The sequence below is a fragment of the Monocercomonoides exilis genome (assembly GCF_001643675.1).
Source record: "Monocercomonoides exilis strain PA203 chromosome Unknown scaffold15-1837935, whole genome shotgun sequence".
In the NCBI taxonomy this organism is placed as follows: domain Eukaryota; phylum Preaxostyla; order Oxymonadida; family Polymastigidae; genus Monocercomonoides; species Monocercomonoides exilis.
This window is the reverse complement of record NW_027150560.1, coordinates 561,165-578,854: the sequence shown is the minus strand read 5'-3', so window position 1 is coordinate 578,854 and position 17,690 is coordinate 561,165. Positions and strand designations below refer to the sequence as shown.

General features: G+C 42.4%; 3 protein-coding genes across 3 annotated transcripts; 1 reads left to right on the top strand and 2 right to left on the bottom strand.

Annotated features, from left to right (window-relative positions):
- Positions 1-3: 3 nt before the first annotated feature.
- On the bottom strand, positions 4-3,035 carry MONOS_9509 (putative Grp94). Its single transcript, XM_067880016.1, has 2 exons — positions 2,946-3,035; positions 4-2,877 (listed from the first exon to the last, which is right to left on the bottom strand). The coding sequence occupies exons 1-2, from the start codon at positions 2,996-2,998 to the stop codon at positions 171-173; spliced, it is 2,760 nt and encodes a 919-aa protein (XP_067729922.1). The 5' UTR covers positions 2,999-3,035; the 3' UTR covers positions 4-170.
- Positions 3,036-3,040: 5 nt separating this feature from the next.
- On the top strand, positions 3,041-7,496 carry MONOS_9508 (Tre-2/Bub2/Cdc16 (TBC) L family protein A). The gene is made up of 2 exons (XM_067880015.1): positions 3,041-3,181; positions 3,246-7,496. The coding sequence occupies exons 1-2, from the start codon at positions 3,087-3,089 to the stop codon at positions 6,019-6,021; spliced, it is 2,871 nt and encodes a 956-aa protein (XP_067729921.1). The 5' UTR covers positions 3,041-3,086; the 3' UTR covers positions 6,022-7,496.
- Positions 7,485-17,065, bottom strand: MONOS_9506fu9507 (putative Protein kinase domain; the record flags this gene model as incomplete). The annotated part of the gene is made up of 2 exons (XM_067880014.1): positions 7,485-16,381; positions 16,484-17,065. 2 exons carry the CDS (start codon positions 17,063-17,065, stop codon positions 7,931-7,933), a joined length of 9,033 nt encoding a protein of 3,010 aa, XP_067729920.1. The 3' UTR covers positions 7,485-7,930.
- Between the last annotated feature and the right edge of the window lie 625 nt (positions 17,066-17,690).

The window sequence follows — 17,690 nt, the reverse complement described above, 5'->3', positions numbered from 1 at the left end:
TCATTTCTTTCTTTCTTATTTTTTACAATGTTATAATTTTTAAAAGTATTATTATACGTTTCACGCAAGAATCAATATTTTAAAAATACTGTAATGGAATGAAACAATTGGAGATAAAAAAGAAAGAATATTTGGTACAAGGGTTCAAAAATAAATAAAAAATATATAAACTACAGCTCATTCTTTTCGCTCTTGGACTTTGTTGGCTTCTTTTCTTCTTTCTTTTTTGGCTTCTTCTCTTCCTTCTTTTCTGTCTTTTTCTCTTCTTTCTTTTCTTCATTTTTCTCTTGCTTCTTCTCCTCTTTCTTCTCCTCTTTCTTTTCCTCTTTCTTTTCTGGCTTCTTCTCTTCTTTCTTTTCCTCCTTCTTTGGCTTTTCCTCTTCCTTCTTTTCCTCTTTCTTAACCTCTTTTTTCTCCTCTTTCTTTTCTGGTTTCTTTTCCTCCTTCTTTTCCTCCTTTTTCTCTTCTTTTTTCTCTTCTTTTTTCTCTTCTTTTTTCTCTTCCTTTTTCTCTTCCTTCTTTTCAGGCTTCTTTTCTTCTTTCTTCTCCTCTTTCTTCTCAGGTTTTTTCTCTTCTTTCTTCTCCTCCTTCTTTTCTTCTTTCCTCTCCTCGTTCTTCTTTTGCATCTCTCTCTTCTTTTGCAGCTCTTCCTTCATTTTCTGAATTCCTGCTTTTTCCTTCTTCTTTCCACTTTCATCTCTCTCTTCCTCATCATCATCGCTCAAAAGATCCTTAAGCAACTCTTTTTCCTCAACTGGGGCATCTGGCAGTCCTGTCATTCTAGTCAGCACATCAAACACTCTCTCCGCATATTCATTTGAATCTGCAATCACATAGCCAGATTCAAAGATAGCTGTATCATACAGCAATTTGGCCATGATTTCCAGCTTCTTCTTGTTGTTTGCCATTCTTTCCTCGGCCATTTCTCTGTCTTCTCCTTCTTCCTCATCTGGTCCTTCAATGCCCTCGGCCTCCACTTGCTGCACAGCCACATTCATTCTTTTGATCAGGTTGTTTGTTGGGTTGATCTCAAGCACTTTCTTTGATTCATAAATGTTGAATCTGGGATCAACTCTGTGTTGTTGTCTTGAATAGCGCTCCATGTTTGCTGAGGCTGTTCCTTCAACATGAGCCAAAACGCAGGGAGTTCGAGAATCAGCAGCTAAACGTGCTGAAACTTCCACTCTTTCTATATCGTCTTCCAAGGCTTCCTTGAAGAAGCTCACCAATGGCTTGAATCTCTTTCTCCATTGCTTCAATTTCTCTCGTTCAAAATCAGATTCTGCTGAAAGTGGCTTCTTTTCAACTTGTGTCACGCAAATGAAAATCTTGTTATCGTACTCTTTCAGATCTTTAATAACCATCTCATCCTGTGGCTCTGGAAGAATAAGCACTTCAATTCCCTTCTTTCTGTATGGAATGAGGAATGGTGACTCTTCTGTCAACATTGTCTCTGGATCACCTGCAATGTAGAAGAAGTCAGTCTGATCTGGTCTCATTCTCTCCAAGTATTCATCCAATGAAATCACTTTTCCTGGTTCTGTCTTGGTTGTGTTAAAGCGAAGCAAACGAGCAAGCTTTCTGCGATGTGGGCTGTCTTCCATAATACCGATTTTGATGTACTTGCTGTACAGCTGATAGAATCGGTCGAATGTTTTGTCTCCTTCATTCTCAGCTTTTTCAGCTAAATCAAGCATCATTTGGATAATCTTGCGTACAATCTTCTTTCCAATTGTTCTCAATGCCTTGGAATCTTGAAGCATCTCTCGAGAAACATTCAGCTGCAGATCCTCAGAATCCACAACACCACGAACAAAGGTCAAATATCTTGGAATAAAGTCGTCAAACTCCTCTGCAATTAACACACGATGGATATACAGTTTCAACGAGTGATATTTGCGATGAGCTGTCATTTCCATATCTGGAACTGTTCCAGGAATGTACAAAATTGATCTAAATGACACGTCTTTTGATTCGCTCAAGAAGTGAGACCATGTGAGAGGTGTGTCTCCATAATCCTTAATAATGGAGCGGTAAAATTCAATGTATTCCGTTTCAGTCACGTTTGAAGGGTCTCTCAACCAAATGGCTTTTCTTGGATTCACATGTACAAAATCGTACATACGTCCATCTTTCTCAGTAACAGTTCTTTCACCAACTGGCTTTTCTTCATCGTCATCTTCGTCTTCATCGTCTTTATCTTTCTTTTCTTCCTTCTTCTTATTGTCATGATCGATTCTCACATAAATCGGGAAATCCACATATTCAGAATAATGAACTGCTAATTCTTTAATAAATGTTGCATTAGAGTATTGAAGATCTCTAAGGTGCAAAGTAACTTTGGTTCCACGAACCAGATCCGGTCCTTTTGTATCGGGATAAACTTCAAATGATTGTGCATTATTCGAAACCCAGATATTTTGGGATGAATTATATCTTCTTGAAGTTACAACAACTTTATCTGCAACTAAAAATGAAGAATAAAATCCGACACCAAATTGACCAATGAGATCGGCATCCTTCGTTCCGTTTCCAACTCCATCCAAAAATCTTTGAGTTCCAGAATGCGCAATTGTACCAAGATTCTGGATAAGTTCTGTTTCATTCATTCCAATACCAGTATCAATAACTGATAAAGTGTTTGCATCTTCATCAGTTACGATATGAATGTGTAACTTTTTCGATTCTCCTTCTCCAAGAATTGCTGGGTTATCAACGCTGTCGATCCTGACTTTGTTCAAAGCATCAGCAGAGTTCGAAATCAATTCCCTAAGGAAAATATCCTTGTTTGAGTACAACGAATTAATAATAATTCTCATCATTTTTGAAATATCTGCTTCAAATTCGTGAACAGCCTCCGTTTGCGGAGGAGCATCTCTGGATCAAAAATATTCATATATATAAGGCTTATAAAACAAAAATATGCTTTAATATAACAAGCACACTCTAAAAGTATTGTTGATGCACAAAAGAATAACGTAAATAGGAAGTGGCTCATCAAAAGAATTGCGAAGCTTTTTTATTACGATCTTTCCCATTTATTATAAATTAATCTTTAAACTTTGATCTGGAATTTGTCTGTCGGGATGGGTACTCCATATATATACACTTCACCATATCCCTATGTATCTACTCCAATTGAGGTACCTGTACCGAAAATGGAATATCCTTCATATCTTGAGTTTATTGCATATTTAAAATTTATGATATTTAGCTATTATTTTTTGTATTAAAATTTCAATTAGATCTTTGGATGAACTAACAAAATTTTCAACAATTCTTAAGCCTCCAAAAGAATCTTTTGACCATTATAAAAAGACAATTGCTTCGAAATCGCCTTTGCATTCAAATGAGAAATTATCTTCGTCTTCATCGACAACTCGCAACAGCCCGCGCAACTCTCCAGCGTCCTCATCTCAGATGTTTAATTATAATGAATCTACATTTGGTAAAGAACAAAATTCTTCTTCTCCAAGACTGTTGACGCAATCTCAAGAAATTTATTCATCAAACTCTTCACAGAAAGCTGAGAATCATCAATCTCCAAGAAATTCAAATAACAACGGTCAAAATATTTCTTCTAAGATTGGTTTAAATCTGCAAATGAAGCCATCGACTTTTCCTCCTGTTCGCATACAAGAACCATTGGCTAAGGGTCAAAAGAAAGGTCTCTCTAATAAACAACTTTCAAATCTTCTGAAAAAACACCTTCAATTTCCATCTAAATATAGAGCAGATATATGGGCTCATATATTGTCTCTCCCTCTTTCTTCAACAGCCTTTGGCGATCTCAGCAGACGAGGTTTCCATCCTGGGCTTGACCACGTTCCTTCGGTGTATCCAATCAGAGACAAACATCTATCAACGCGCTTTCACAGAGTTTTGTCTATGCTCGCCTTTTGGTCACCTGTCTGTGCAGATGTTGGTCCAATTGAAAGAGAATGGGAGATGAACGTCTCGTCTCTCTCTTCTTCTTCAACTTTAACATCTGATATGCAATCAACTTCACTCCATCACACTTCGCCCACTTTATCAAAGTCATCATCACCTTCAACTGCGACACTTTCATCTTCCCCTGCTTCGCTCAGTCAGCACCAGAAGAAACAAAAGCTTTCACATGTCAAATCACAAACACCTGTGGTGCTGCTTTCTCATCATGTACCCGTTTGTACCAGCTTTTATCCATCACTCGTATTTCCCTTTGTCAAGCTTCTGGAAGACGATCATTTGTGCTTGGAAGTCCTCATCACACTCACAAGTACTCTTTTTGCCGAGTGGATGGAAAAGATCCCCGCACTTCCTGTCGCTTTTCTGACAAAAGGAGAAATGCTTCTCGAGCACTTCGACTCAGAGCTTTCATCTCATTTCCACCGATGTGCCATTCCTCCTGTTCTGTGGCTGTGGAAGCCGATGCAATGCTTGTATTCTGAATGCTTCTCTCTCGCTGAATGGGCAATGCTAATGGATCATGTGCTGTTTATGCAAGATGCCCCAGAAAAGGCTCCATTTTTGCTCTGCGTTGGTGTTGCATATGTGATTGAAGCACGATCACTTCTGTTGGAACTGGCAATGCAGCGCCAGTTTGAAACATTTTTCACACACACACATCCGCTCTCAGTGGAGGCTGTCATACGCAGAGCTTATATGATATACGGGTCAGTTCCTTCTTCACTTCTTCTTGGCGTGTTTGCGCACACTCCGCGTTTTGAGCCTCTTCCGGCTATTTGTCCACGATATCCACCGTTTGAACGATATAACAGGCCGTTTGTGCAGCACGAGCTGAATGAGCGGGCGAGAGCAAGACTTGAAGAAGAGAAAGTGGCGAGGCGAGTGGCAGATGTTGAGGCTAAAGCGCTTCAGAGAGATGTTGCAGCGAAAGAGAGGGAGCTGTGGGAGAAAGAAGCACAGGCAGCGAGAGATGCAAAGGCAGAGCTGAAGAATGCGGAGAAACGGAGAATTGCAGCTCTGAAGGATGAGAAGAGGCGTGCTGATGCTGTTGAACGAGAAGAAAGACTGCGAAATGTGGAAGAGAAGCAGAAACGCACAATATCATTGATCAAAGATGCTGCTGAAGCGGAAAAAGCAACGGCAGAAGCTGCAAAGAGAGATGCAGAGCAACAAATGAAAGAGGACGAGGCAGATCTGCTGGCGATGGAAGAGGAGGAAGAAGTGAGAGCATTAGAAGACAGGGCAATGAACAGACTCGATGATGCAGAGGAAGAGAGGGCTGGGCAGCAAGTGATTGATGAGATGAGAGGTGTGATAGATGCTGCGAGGCGTGCAGCACGTGACAAGCAGATAATGCGTGGAGAAGAGTGGGATCATGAAGATGCAGCAGAAGATGGTACAGTTAGAGATGCATCGAGGAAGAACGAGGCGAGAAGGAGAATGAGAGGTCACGACAGGGCAGTTGGAGACGTTGGAAGGAGAGAGAAGGAGGCAGAGATGCTGATGGCGCTAGCAGCAGCTGATGAGGAGAAAGAAAGAGCACACAGAAAACAGAGGATGGAGGAAGAGCTGAAGTTGTGGGAAGAAAGGGAGAAGGAGGCAGCGCGCAGAGCAGCGGAAAGGAAGAAGAACAGAGACGAAGTCGATGCATTGCTGAGAGAAGCACAGAGGATGAGAGAGAAAGCAGAGAGAGAGTCGAAAGAGCAGATGGATGCGGCACAAAAGATGGCAGATGACGAATTTGAGGATCGGATGCAGCGTCTTTTGGATGATGAGAGCAAGAGAGGTGCGAACAGAAGGACGGGAGAGATAGAAAATGCGCTGACGAAGCTGGATTCGATTCATGGAAGAAGACGAGATTCTGAAAGGAAGTTCCTGCAAAGGGTGGAATGGGATGAGGAAAATGAAAGAAGGAAAGAGAGGGAAAGAGCAAGAGCGATGGCTGAAGAGGAAGAAATTTTGAGGAAAGTGATTGGGAAGCAATTGAGGTTCTTCCACGATATGATTGAGGCTGCTGATGAAGGAAAATTAACACCACAACTCTCAGCTTCAAGTGCAGGTATGGGATATTAAGAACAAACAGAGCAAGAATTGTAGTTGAAATGAAATGGTTTGAAATTTGAATTCTTCGGTAAAGCACTGTCACTGTAGAGCTCATTGCAGCTCAGATTTTCGGAGCAAAAAATTGCAACCATAGAGCATGAATTAATATAATTCGCTTCATACAATTCCTCTGAATCGCTTTCAACTTCCTCCGAAATTAAATCAATTATGTTTACGTTCAAAGGTCGATGCTTCGGTATTTCATTCGCCATTCAACTTCTTTTGTGACAATGAAAGCGTAACTCCTTTTTTAATAAAGTTTGCTCCGTTATGTTAATGAAACTGATAGACTGAAGATGAAGAAAAGAATATAGTGATCAAAATTACGAGCATACAATCGAAGAGAAGTTTTCTTTTAGCACTTGCATTTGAAATAGAACCAAAACCACAATAAAATTCAACTGTTGGCTTTATTATAATGAGTTAATCTTTGTTCATCAACATCAATTGTGATTTTGTTCTTTACCAACATAAAATACTCTGATTTCAATTTCAATATGTTTTGTATTTGCATGCATTATTCCTTCTTCAGTGCTATTTATTTGCAACCATTGATTTCACAATGATGAACAGAAAACATTCTGTTTCCCTTATTTCACTTACAGATATTCTCAACGTTATAATAACCATAAGCACATAAATCGTTGTTTCCTGTTGTCCTCGATTCACTCCATTCAAACCAAACAAATGTATTCGCTCCATTGGATGTTTCGTTCTGTCTCCATGGAGTCAACTTTCTGTCTGATGTTCCTTCACATACAACATTTCTTGTTTGACAACACCCAACAAAGGATGTATTTGAAGCAGTCAGTGAGGCCAAGGGATTGTTCAGAGAAGGGACAATCCCTCCATCATACACATCACAAACAGAAGTGAATGAGCAACTGCTTATCAAACATGAGGTTTGGGTTGACGTTGTTGTTGGAGATGAACATGCATCATTTGCTGTTGAGATATTGAAAAATATCAAATGAGAGAGGGATATAAGGGGTATGGAAGGTGAAGAAAGGAATGTGGCAGATGAGGCACAAAATGAAGAGAAATGCGATTCACTCATAAAAGCACTTCTTTCAACGTATCCCCCTTCTCTTCCAGTCTACATATTATTTCCTACAAAATGTCCCATCTGAATCAATCTCTCCTTCAATTTCCTTTCTTCTCGATGTGTAAAAAGAAAATATAAAAAAAGCGAACTTGTTTTTCAATGCCCCTTCTTTCAATATATCTCTTTTTTGTCCTTCTTTGTTTTTTTAACATTTTGCACTTTCATTTTATGAGTACTTTTCTTTCAAATTTGTGAATTCAATTTTTTCATTTATTATTTGAACTAGATTTAGAATTTGTATTGAAAATGAGGAACACTTTGAGAATTACAAGTAGTATCAAAAATATATCCTTTTACACTTTTTGTTAAACCTTACAACAAACATAGATTGTTTCAGAAATGTATTGTTTTTATTTTTATTTTTTTCTCTCTCTCAACTTAATTTATTCTCAATGCAACGATGAATACTATAACAGACAAGAAAACAGCATACAAGTACATGCCAAAGATAAAAAAATGATGCTTTTGAAGTGAAGACTCTTTGAAGAAAAGGAAAAAATCTCAACAAATGATGAGACCTTCATCAGCAAAAGCACAAAAACACAAGTTATTTGTGAACAAAACTTAAAAAGCAAAAAAATTTTCAATGGACACGGAATAAGCGCATAAATAAGAATTAATAGATGAAAAAATAATTTTGACACATCAGTTCACAAAACATAGGCACATCAATGAAAACTAACTTCTCTGATAAAACCTCAAAATAATGAATTTTCTTCGTCTTCTTTCTTTTCTTTCTTTCTTCATGCGAAAAAATAATAACAACAATCAGTTTCACGAACGAGCAGATACAGCCGAAGTCTGGACGATAGTCGTTGGTGGTGGAGATGGGGAAGCTAAAGCACCAGATCGTTTCACTGACTGTGTGTGCTGTATCATCGCAGGCTGTTTGCGGGGTGGATAAGGAACAGGTCGTGGAGTGATGGCGACGACAGAGGCAGAGTGGGGAAAAGGAGAGGAAGAAGGAGAAGGAGAAGGAGAAGACGCTAAACGAGATGGCGAGCGAGGGGTGATGAAGACAGCGTGAGAGGAAAAAGAAGAAGGGGATGGAGAGACAGAAGGAGCAGGCGAAACAGATGCAGCTCCGTTGGGTGAATTGGAGTAAGTGATGAATGAAAGGGGAGGAGAAGAAGAAAGCATGTGATGTGAGGAAGGCAGAAGAGGAGGAGCAGGAGAGGAAGAAGAAAAGGAGGAAGATGAGGAAGGAATTGAATTGGAATTAGCATTGGAAGGCAAGTTAGTTGTTGTTGATGTTGTGAAAGAGGATGAAGTGGATGATGAAAATGGAGATGAAATGTATGAAGAAGACGAGGAAGCGAACGCAAAGGGAGAGGAATGAGGACTTCTTTGACTGGAGAAAGAAGAGCGGAAGTGAGCAGAATAAGAAGGAGCAGCAGGACAAAGCCCTTGTGGAATGAAGAGAATGTTGGAAGATTTGGCAGAGGACGAGGGAGAAGAAGAAGAGGAAGAAGAAGTCACAATAGAAACAGACGTGGGGTTTGGAGATGATGCCATGGCAGCAGTAGAATACGGCTGAGAGAGCAAAGAAAAAGTGGAAGGTGAGGCAGCAGGTGAGTGCGAAGGAGGGACGTTGAATGAAGAAGAGGCTGAAGAAGAGCCGACAGACGAGAGCGAATGGTGAGAGGAGAGCTTCTCCTCTGCCATCTTCATCTCTTCGCTGTCTGTTTCTGTGAATGACTCACCAACGAGCGCATCGTGTGGATGAGAGTGTGAGTGAGGGTGTGATTGTGAGTGTGACTGTGAATAAGACACTTGCTGTGAATGTTGAAGCGAATGAGGTGTCAGTCTGGCTGTTTCGAGTTCTCTGAGGGTGTATGGAAGACAGGAAGGAGAGCCTGCAACTGAGAAGTTGTGTGCTTGTGATGGGGAAGAGGCGGTTGGGTTGTGATTAGTGAACAAACCTGCACTGGGTGACATGTTCTGCATGAGAAGGAGAGGGAAGTATTGAGAGGAAACAGTATGTGCCAGTGTGACGTTCTCCCTCGACTCGCTTTTGCCGATGTGTGCTGCCTGTTGGCTGAGCATGTGGGTGTTGTGTGGAGTGGAATGAGTGGCTGATAGCAGCGGAGCGTGTGGATGTGGAGTGGATGCCTCGTTCTCTGTGATAAGGGCAGATGATGTGCCGAGTGAAGACGGGACAACTGTGCGATAAGAGAAGAGGTTTCTGCATTGTGTGGATGTAAGGCCGGAGAAGCGGCTAACGGTGCGCAGATCTCTTTCGTCAAAGGGGTACTGCTGGAATGGCTGGCCTTCTCCGTTGAAGTGGAATGGTAGCACAGGCAGTGGATTCAGATTCCCGTCTGATGCGATGCTTTCTTCATTCCCTTGGGATATATGAGAATTATGTGGAAGATGAGGGATAGGCAGCTGTGGTACAACCTCATCTGGATCTGTCTGCTGCACAAGCGGTAAAGGTGCTGCCTGCAATCTCTCTTCTGTGTTGTTCGCCAGATCGATGTGATTCTGGTTCATATTCCCCATCATTGCTGCCTCCCCTGCCTCTCCGCCATGTTGTTGCAATTGTGCGTGATTCGTATACAAGTTTCGGCTTCTGATCAGTGCCATCATCAGCGCCTGTGCTCTCTCTCTCGCCTCTGCATCCCTCACAGCTGCATCTGTCTGCTGGAAGGGCAGTTGTCTAATCATTCCATCAGTCTCAACAGAAGATGAACCTTCTCGTTGTGACTGTAATGTTTCATCGAACTCACTCACACAGTCCACAATCCCTTCGTCCAGCAAATGCTCATTATGAACAGTGGTGATGCCGCTTCTGTCGAACTCGGCTGTGTTTGAAGGGCGCGGTGGTTCCATTGGCAATCCGTTGGGTGAGTGTGGAAGAGGAGAAGGCGTGCGAGATGAAGGAGAGGCAGGGGATGGGCCAGGAGAAGGAGATGGAGATGGAGAAGAGATTGGTGTTTGTGTTGGGGTTGGGGATTGCGTGGGAGTGGGAGTAAGAAGGAAATCAGAGGATTCCTCAGAACTAGAACGAGTGCTGCTGCTGATGTTGGAGTTGTGCTCACTTCTTTGGCTGCTTTCAGATGAGTCTGTGTCAGCTTCATGATGATGATGGCCATTGAGATTGTGATTGTGATTGTGTATGCGATGATTACGATTGTTGTGCATGCGCTTATGCCTTTGCTGACTGCCATGTGCTCTTCTTCTGCTGTGTGAGTAATCTCTTCTTCTGTGTGACTGCATGCTCCCTCTCGAAGAGACAGACGATGACCGACTTGAAAGAGAACAAGGAACACATTCAACAGCCTGTGTCCCATTCATCAATGGGGAATGAGGAGGAGATTGTTCATATCCAGCGAAAGGAGGGGAGATTGACTCAGCAGTGTCTGTCAGCAATGGAAGGGAGCTGTATGAAGAAGAAGGTGTAATATAATCATCTGCCGAGTGTTCTGGTTGCATATTGCGTTCTTTCGGCTCCAGAAACATTTCTCTTTCTTCGAATGGCTCATATGCTTCGAAAGAAGATGCTTCACGTGACACTTCTTCAGTTGGTACTCCAATCATCTGCTGCATTTGCTCTCCTTCAAACACTTCCCCTGAGCTGATGAAGCTGTGTGCACTTTGTTTATCTTTCTGTTTCTGGTTGATTTCATTCTCTTCCATTGAACAAGTGCCTATCTCTTCATTCTCGTGAAATATTTCTTGCATTGAAGAGGTGGCTGAGGTTGTGTGGTATGAGCCTTTCTTTCTCTCTGATTGATAATTGCGGCTGTCAACACATCTGCCACTTGAGATATCTGATTCACTTATTGCCTCTTCTTCTTCATCGTCTTCCTCTTCTTCTTCTTCTTCTTCCAATATCTCTTCCTCTTCCTCTTCTTCCTCTTCCTCTTCCTCATTCGTATTTCTCCTTCTTCTTCCTCTTCTAATTCTCTTCTTATTTCCTCTCTCATTTCTGTTTCTGTTTCTGCTTTTTGAGTGATAATCTCTTCTTTGAATGGAATTGTCGTTCTGTGCAATGTGGTGCATGGCCGAGCGGAAGATGAGGATATCTGCCTGTTTTTGCATCATCTCCACTTCTCCTTTCGCTTCCATCACAATCGAATCTGAAGGCGGGAATGATTGATAATACACTGCAAGTGGCTTGTCTATCTCTTCTTCTTCCTCATCCTCCTCTGTTTGTTCTTTTGATCCTTCTTTTGATTCCTTTGGTTTTTCAGAGTTTTCTTGTTTTTCTGTGGTTTGTTCGCTTTTGTCTGATTTTTCTGTTTCTGTTTCTTTGTCTTTGGACTGCTGTTCTGTTTGGCCTTCTGTCAATGACTCTTCTTGAGTTTTCCCTTCAGATGAAGAAATTGTATTGATTTGAAGATTGTTATTTGCAGTTTCAGAGGAAGAGGAAGAAGGAGACAGAGGAGGAGGAAGAGAAGTAGAAGAAGATGATGATGATGATGATGAATTAGGAGAGGTTGGTTGTTGTGCATGCAACGCATCCCAACAAGTGGAATCTTCAATTGTATTTGAAGAAACCCCGTTCTCCTCATTCTCCTTCTTCTCATCTTTGCTATCAACAATAACATCTTCTATTCTGTTTCTTCCATCTTCTGCCTCTTTTTGCTTCTCCTTCTCCCTTTCTCTCTCTTTCTCTCTCTCCTTCTCTGCCATCTCCTGTTCATACAGCAGCTCCGTTGCAGATGTGACTCTGTTGATGAGAGGAGTGAAAAGTGGGTCATCCAACGAAGGCAGCGGTTGAAACGGCTCAATCACATGCTGTTGATTAATTAGTTCTTTGTTCTCCTCAAAGGGAGTAATGAACTTTGGCACATGCTTTTCGACTTTGTTCTTCTTCACTACTTTTCTCCTTCTCCTCTCTTTCTCCTTATTTCTGTCTCTTCTTCTCTTCAGTCTAGAAACTGTCTCATTTCTGTTCTCACTCCCTTCAAAAACAGCCAATGAATCACTCGATGAGTTCTGATAAGCTGATTGTGTATCAAACTCATAAAGTCTTCCGCTGCTGCTTTCTTCTTGTTGCATTTTGACATATTCGTTCCCTTCATCGCTGGAGAGGTCGGTTGACATGTGCGGAACAGGAGGAGCAGGAGGAATGGAAGAAGCAGGAGGAAGCGGTGGAATAGATGGGATAGAAGGAAGTGGAGGAATAGAAGAAGGAGGAGGAATCGAAGGGATAGGTTGGATGTGAAGAATGGGGGAGTGTATTGTTGGCTGGCCGGTCGGGGAAAGAGGAGGAGAGGTGCTGATGGTGAGGGTGTATGGAGACGAATCAAACATTTGTGAGGAGAGAATATTGTGTTTGTGAGAATGAGAAGAGGATTGTGAATGGGAAGAGGAGACGGAGTTTGATGAAGAGCATTGAGTTATTTTGGGAGAAAGAGAAGAAACATTAGCATTTCCTATTGAATTGGAATTCACATTTACATTTGCATTGGCATTTGAATGAGTGTTTGTGTTCACTGCAGAATGGCTGTGGAGGGAGCAGCTGTTGTGTGAGTGGCTGAGCGTGTCACTGTCTGTCTCTCCTTCTTCGCATTCAGTGCGATAAATGAAATCATCTGCTATTATTTCTCTTTCCCTTTCTCTCTCTCTTGAAGAGAAGTGGTTATGATGATGATGGTGATGGTTATAGTTGAGATGTTGATGTTGGTGCTGCTGTTGGTGCTGATTGTGACTATGGCTGTGATTGTAATAAGGAGACAGATGAGATGAAGAGGAATGGATGATGTAGCTTTCAGTGGAATCAGGAATAGGTGACAAGGTCAGCTCACGTTCATTGGATGGAGATAAGGATGATGATGAAGAAGAGGAGGAGGAAGAGGAAGAAGAGGAAGAAGAGGAAGAAGAGGAAGAAGAGGAAGAAGAGGAAGAAGAGGAAGAAGAGGAAGAAGAGGAAGAAGAGGAAGAAGAGGAAGAAGAGGAAGAAGAGGAAGAAGAGGAAGAAGAGGAAGAAGAGGAAGAAGAGGAAGAAGAGGAAGAAGAGGAAGAAGAGGAAGAAGAGGAAGAAGAGGAAGAAGAGGAAGAAGAGGAAGAAGAGGAAGAAGAGGAAGAAGAGGAAGAAGAGGAAGAAGAGGAAGAAGAGGAAGAAGAGGAAGAAGAGGAAGAAGAGGAAGATGCAGAAGGATAAAACAATGGAATATCAACATCTGAAAGTGTAAGTGTGGAAGGATCAGGCAAACATTGAGCAGTTGGCAGCATCTGAATCTCTGTTGTGATAGACGAAGAAGAAGACGATGATGATGAAGCAGAAGAAGAAGAAGAAGAAGAAGAAATAGAACCAGAAGACATTGCTGACTGATAGAACGAGCCAGTTGAGTACTGTTTCCGTGCATATGGCACGATTTGCGTCTCCTGATATTCCTGTGTGTTTGCTGTGCTCATCTGATTGATGTGTTCGGGTGTGGGCTGGTCGCTTGAGGCAGAAGAGAGGGTGATGTTTGAGGAACAAGGAAACGAAGCAGTGGATGTCACAGTTGAATTGAGGAGGGAGCAAGCGGAGGAAGAAGGAGCGGAAGAAGAAGAAGAGGAAGAGGAGGAAGATGATGATGAACAGGAATAGAACGAGGAGGAAGTAGAGAAAGGCTGCGAGTTGAAAGAGGAGAAGAGCTGCGACGAGGTGATAGCATCGCGTATCTGCATAGCCACATTTGGCGAGCTGTCTGGAGAGATCTGAGGGACGTGGGCAAGTTCCATCACAGAAGGGGCAGAGGGAATGGACATCACAAAGGGGATCTGTGTGGTCTGCACAGGGGCATTTGCCTGATAACCTGTGGATAGGGACGATTGTATTGATTGGGATGATTGAATAGACTGTGTGGATGCAGCTGAATTGGATGAGTGGACAGTATGAACTGAATGAACTGAATGTTTTGAATGAACTGTATTAACAGATTGAGATGAATGTGCTGTATGTGCTGTATGTGCTGTGTGAGCAGAATGAGCAGCCAATGAATGGCCCACCCGGCGGTGGTGCTTCAGATGCCTCTGCTCTCCTCCATGTTGCGCTGCCTCTCCGTCCTCATATTCATACTCGTTTCTGTCCACTCCTTCCCCTTCGTCTGTGGAGAGTGTGATGATCGTCGTGTCTTCGTCGTTTGCTCTGAGGTGCCTGCGGATGCCCTGCAGAATAGGAGTTCTTCGTGTGAGCGGGCGGATGATGCGCTGGAACTGCCCTGCAATGCTCGGCTGCACCAGCCGCGGTGAGTGTGTTCTCCTCTGCGATGGATGATTCTCCCCTGTGTGGCGCGAATAGGAGTGGAATGCCGAGTGGCGAGAGGCAAACACACTTGCTCCTCTGCTTGTGCTGCGCGGTGGGTGGGCTGCATTCAGCCGGCGGTGCAGGAACATCAGCTGGTGCCCTGATTGAGAGCTCGCCTGTGTCTGTGACTGAGATTGAGACTGACTCTGTGCTTGTACCAGTGAATATGAATGTGAGTGGGAATTGGAATGAGACTGGGACTGTGAGTGTGATTGAGAGCGTGTCTGTGAATGGGACGAGTACACATGATGTGCCTGCACAGCAGCTGAGGTGGTGGTTGTGGGTGTTGTTGCAGACTCCGTCTCTGATGTGTGGCAGGCTGAGTGCAATTGTGGATATCTTTCTTCCCCCGGCACATGCCTCCCTTTCTGTTTCTTCGGCATTCTCGATAAATGCGCCTGCGATGGCATAAGTGCAGACGACTTCAGCACCTGCAGCGCCTCCTTCTTCTCCTCAGCCAGCTCCTTCCTGTACTCCACACGCCACTCCTCAAACAGTGCGATCTGCTCGTTCTCAGACAACTCTGTTGGGAAAGGTGACTGTGTGACCACAAACTGTGCCTGCTGCTGCAGAAGTTGAATGTGCTCAGCGCTCACAAATGAGTTCTGCAGCGCCTGCTGCTGCAGCTGAACCTGCGCCTGATACGCGTCTGTTGCTGACTGGAACCCTCTCCCTGGTTTCAGTGGCTCCACTGCCATCATCCGCTGCCAGCGCGCCTCTTCTCTCTCTCTCCACCGCATCATGCGCTCAGCCAGATGCAGGTCAGCTCCGCGGAACTTGCTTTCTTCCAAGAAGGAGAGAGGGATGGGACGAGAGAAGCCTTCGAGAAGCCACGGGTGCACACACGCCTCGGCGATTGTCATACGCTTGGCGGGGTCCTTTTCAAGCAAGCCAGAGAGGAAATGGCGAAGGAGAAGTGAGACGCCTGAAGAGGAGGAAGAGGAAGAGGAGGCAGATGGAGAAGATGAGGTTGATGGAGATGAGGAAGATGAGGAAGAAGAAGATGATGATGATGATGAAACAGAAGGTGCCTCCAACTCTGGCATCGTTGCAGGAAAAGTCAAAGGAGCATGTTGAATCTCGCGGAACAGCGATTCATCTGATGTTTGGCTTTCCTCGCTGCCGAATGGAAACACGCCGAAGCAGAAGATGTAGGCGGTGACTCCTGCTGCCCAGACATCCACAGGCTGTCCGTAGAACATCTTGCCGCTGCACATTTCGGGTGCGAAGAAGGCGAAGGTGCCAGAGGTGTCGCGGAGCATCTGGTGCGGGTGGGAGAGCACAGAAGCCGAGCCGAAGTCGACGAGCTTGATGCGCCCTTCGCTTTTGAGGAGGATGTTGTTTGGCTTGATATCGCGGTGGATGATGTTCAAGGAGTGCATATAGTGGAGTGCAGGGAAGAGGTCGCGCAGATAGTATTTTGTGAGCTCCAGCGGAAGTGGCTCGAAAAGCGTGTGCTGAATGATCAGCGGCACGGGAAGCGCAGGAAGGACAGGAATAGCAGAATCATAAGGCGACTGTGGAGAAATGGCGGAGTGTATGATGTGGGCCTCTTTGGTGTTTGAATGAGAAGTTTCTTTGTTGGAATTGTCAGCTGGAAAATCAGAAGCATCTGGCTGACTGTTGGATGTAGAATGGCTTTCGATATGCTGATTCTTTGTTGAGATGCTGGAATGCTCAGGGTTATGCACCAGAACAGTTTGAAGTGGATCATGCTGCATCATCAGTGCAATCTCCATCAAATGAGGTTGAGTTGTTGCAGCTCTTTGAGTCTTTTTTATCTGCATAACAGTCCCTCCTTCGCAAAGCTCCATGATTAGATACACTTCTGAGCAAGACTGTGCCTGAATAACTTCAACCAATCGAAGAAAAGATGGATGCTTCTGCAGCCGCTTCATCACCATGATTTCTGTTTTGAAATTGTTTGCCCTATTTTTCTCGTTCCATTTTTTCTGGATATCTCGATGAATAATTTTCATGGCCTTGAAAAGGAATACAATTTTTTCAATATAAAAAAAAATTAATGTTAACATTAATATTAATAAAATATGTTTTGTAAAGTTAGCAAAACAAAAAATGCGTACATATTTTGTGTCGGTTGTTTTATCAATGCATTGATACACTGAGGCAAATCTTCCTTCACCTATTTGGTGTGTTAGTTCATATTGGTTTATTTTTATTGTTCCATCAGATGTATGCCTCGTTACAACGCTATATGTTCGCTTCGTTTTATAAGTCGATTGCATTCCGTTTGGCGTCGTGATAGGCAATTTGACAATGTTTCCTTCAGAAAAAGAAAAATTATTTGGGCTATTTTGATTATCACTTCCATGGCCACATGTGTCTGCATGGTGAAAGGTTGGTAATTTAATAAATTCTGGAGGTTCTTCGGAAATAATACGTTGGCTAGAAGAAAGTTGACTGTGAAATAATTCTGTGGGAGCAAGCGCCAATTCTGGATCAATAGGCGGTAATTCTGCTTGAAGAGAATCAGGTGGTGGAAGAATCAAAGGCTGACTTATTTCTGTGGTGTATATCCGTTGATCTTGATAATTATTGTGCAGAGAGGAAATAGCCTCAGTAGAATCATTTGAACACGGTGATTCAGAGGAGAGCGGTTGCTTGGGTGCATGCATTGCATTATATTTTTTAAAGACGTTGCCCATTTATTAAGTTCATTCGAGGTGGCATCGAACAGCCAAAAACAAAAGAATCGTACACCTTCTTGGCAATATAAAATATAATGGTTAAAAAATGATAATGTTTTTGTTATTCAATAAAACCAGGTTTAAAATTTAATAATGTTGACAAATTTCAATAAAATAAACAGATCGTGCAATTTGTTGATGTTAACTGCATATTTCCTTGTAATTTTTGCAAAGAACAGTTCCAATGTTATTTGAAAAAAGACAAAAAGATTATACCTATGTTCATTTTTTCAGTAAACAAATGGAATGTTAATTAAAATTCATGAGAAAGAAATAAATTTATTATCTCATTGTTATTTTTTTTTTTTATATTTTTTCCATTTCACTAAATTTCTATTAAATTATATAAAAATGTGAAAATTTTTGTTACCATATTTTATTTGTTGAATAATAGTTATTAAACTGATTGATATGTGGGTGAATATTCTTTAAACCATAACTTTTTTCGGGGTGTCTGTTGTCAAAGATTGTCAGTTTAACAAAAGAAAATTTTAATTCAAAAGTGAAAAAGTATGATAATTGTTTTTAAAAACAAATGGTTTTTTGGAATCAAAGATTAAAATGTATTCAATAATCCTTTTCA

What these genes read in the sequence shown, in the direction of transcription:
- MONOS_9509 (XM_067880016.1), bottom strand. Translation starts at nt 2,998, where the DNA reads ATGAGCCACTTCCTATTTACGTTATTCTTTTGTGCATCAACAATACTT. An exon ending in GCATCAACAATACTTTTAGA is followed by an intron (nt 2,878 to 2,945) that starts GTGTGCTTGTTA and finishes TTTTTGATCCAG; the next exon opens with AGATGCTCCTCCGCAAACGG.
- MONOS_9508 (XM_067880015.1), top strand. Translation starts at nt 3,087, where the DNA reads ATGGGTACTCCATATATATACACTTCACCATATCCCTATGTATCTACT. An exon ending in GAATATCCTTCATATCTTGA is followed by an intron (nt 3,182 to 3,245) that starts GTTTATTGCATA and finishes AATTTCAATTAG; the next exon opens with ATCTTTGGATGAACTAACAA.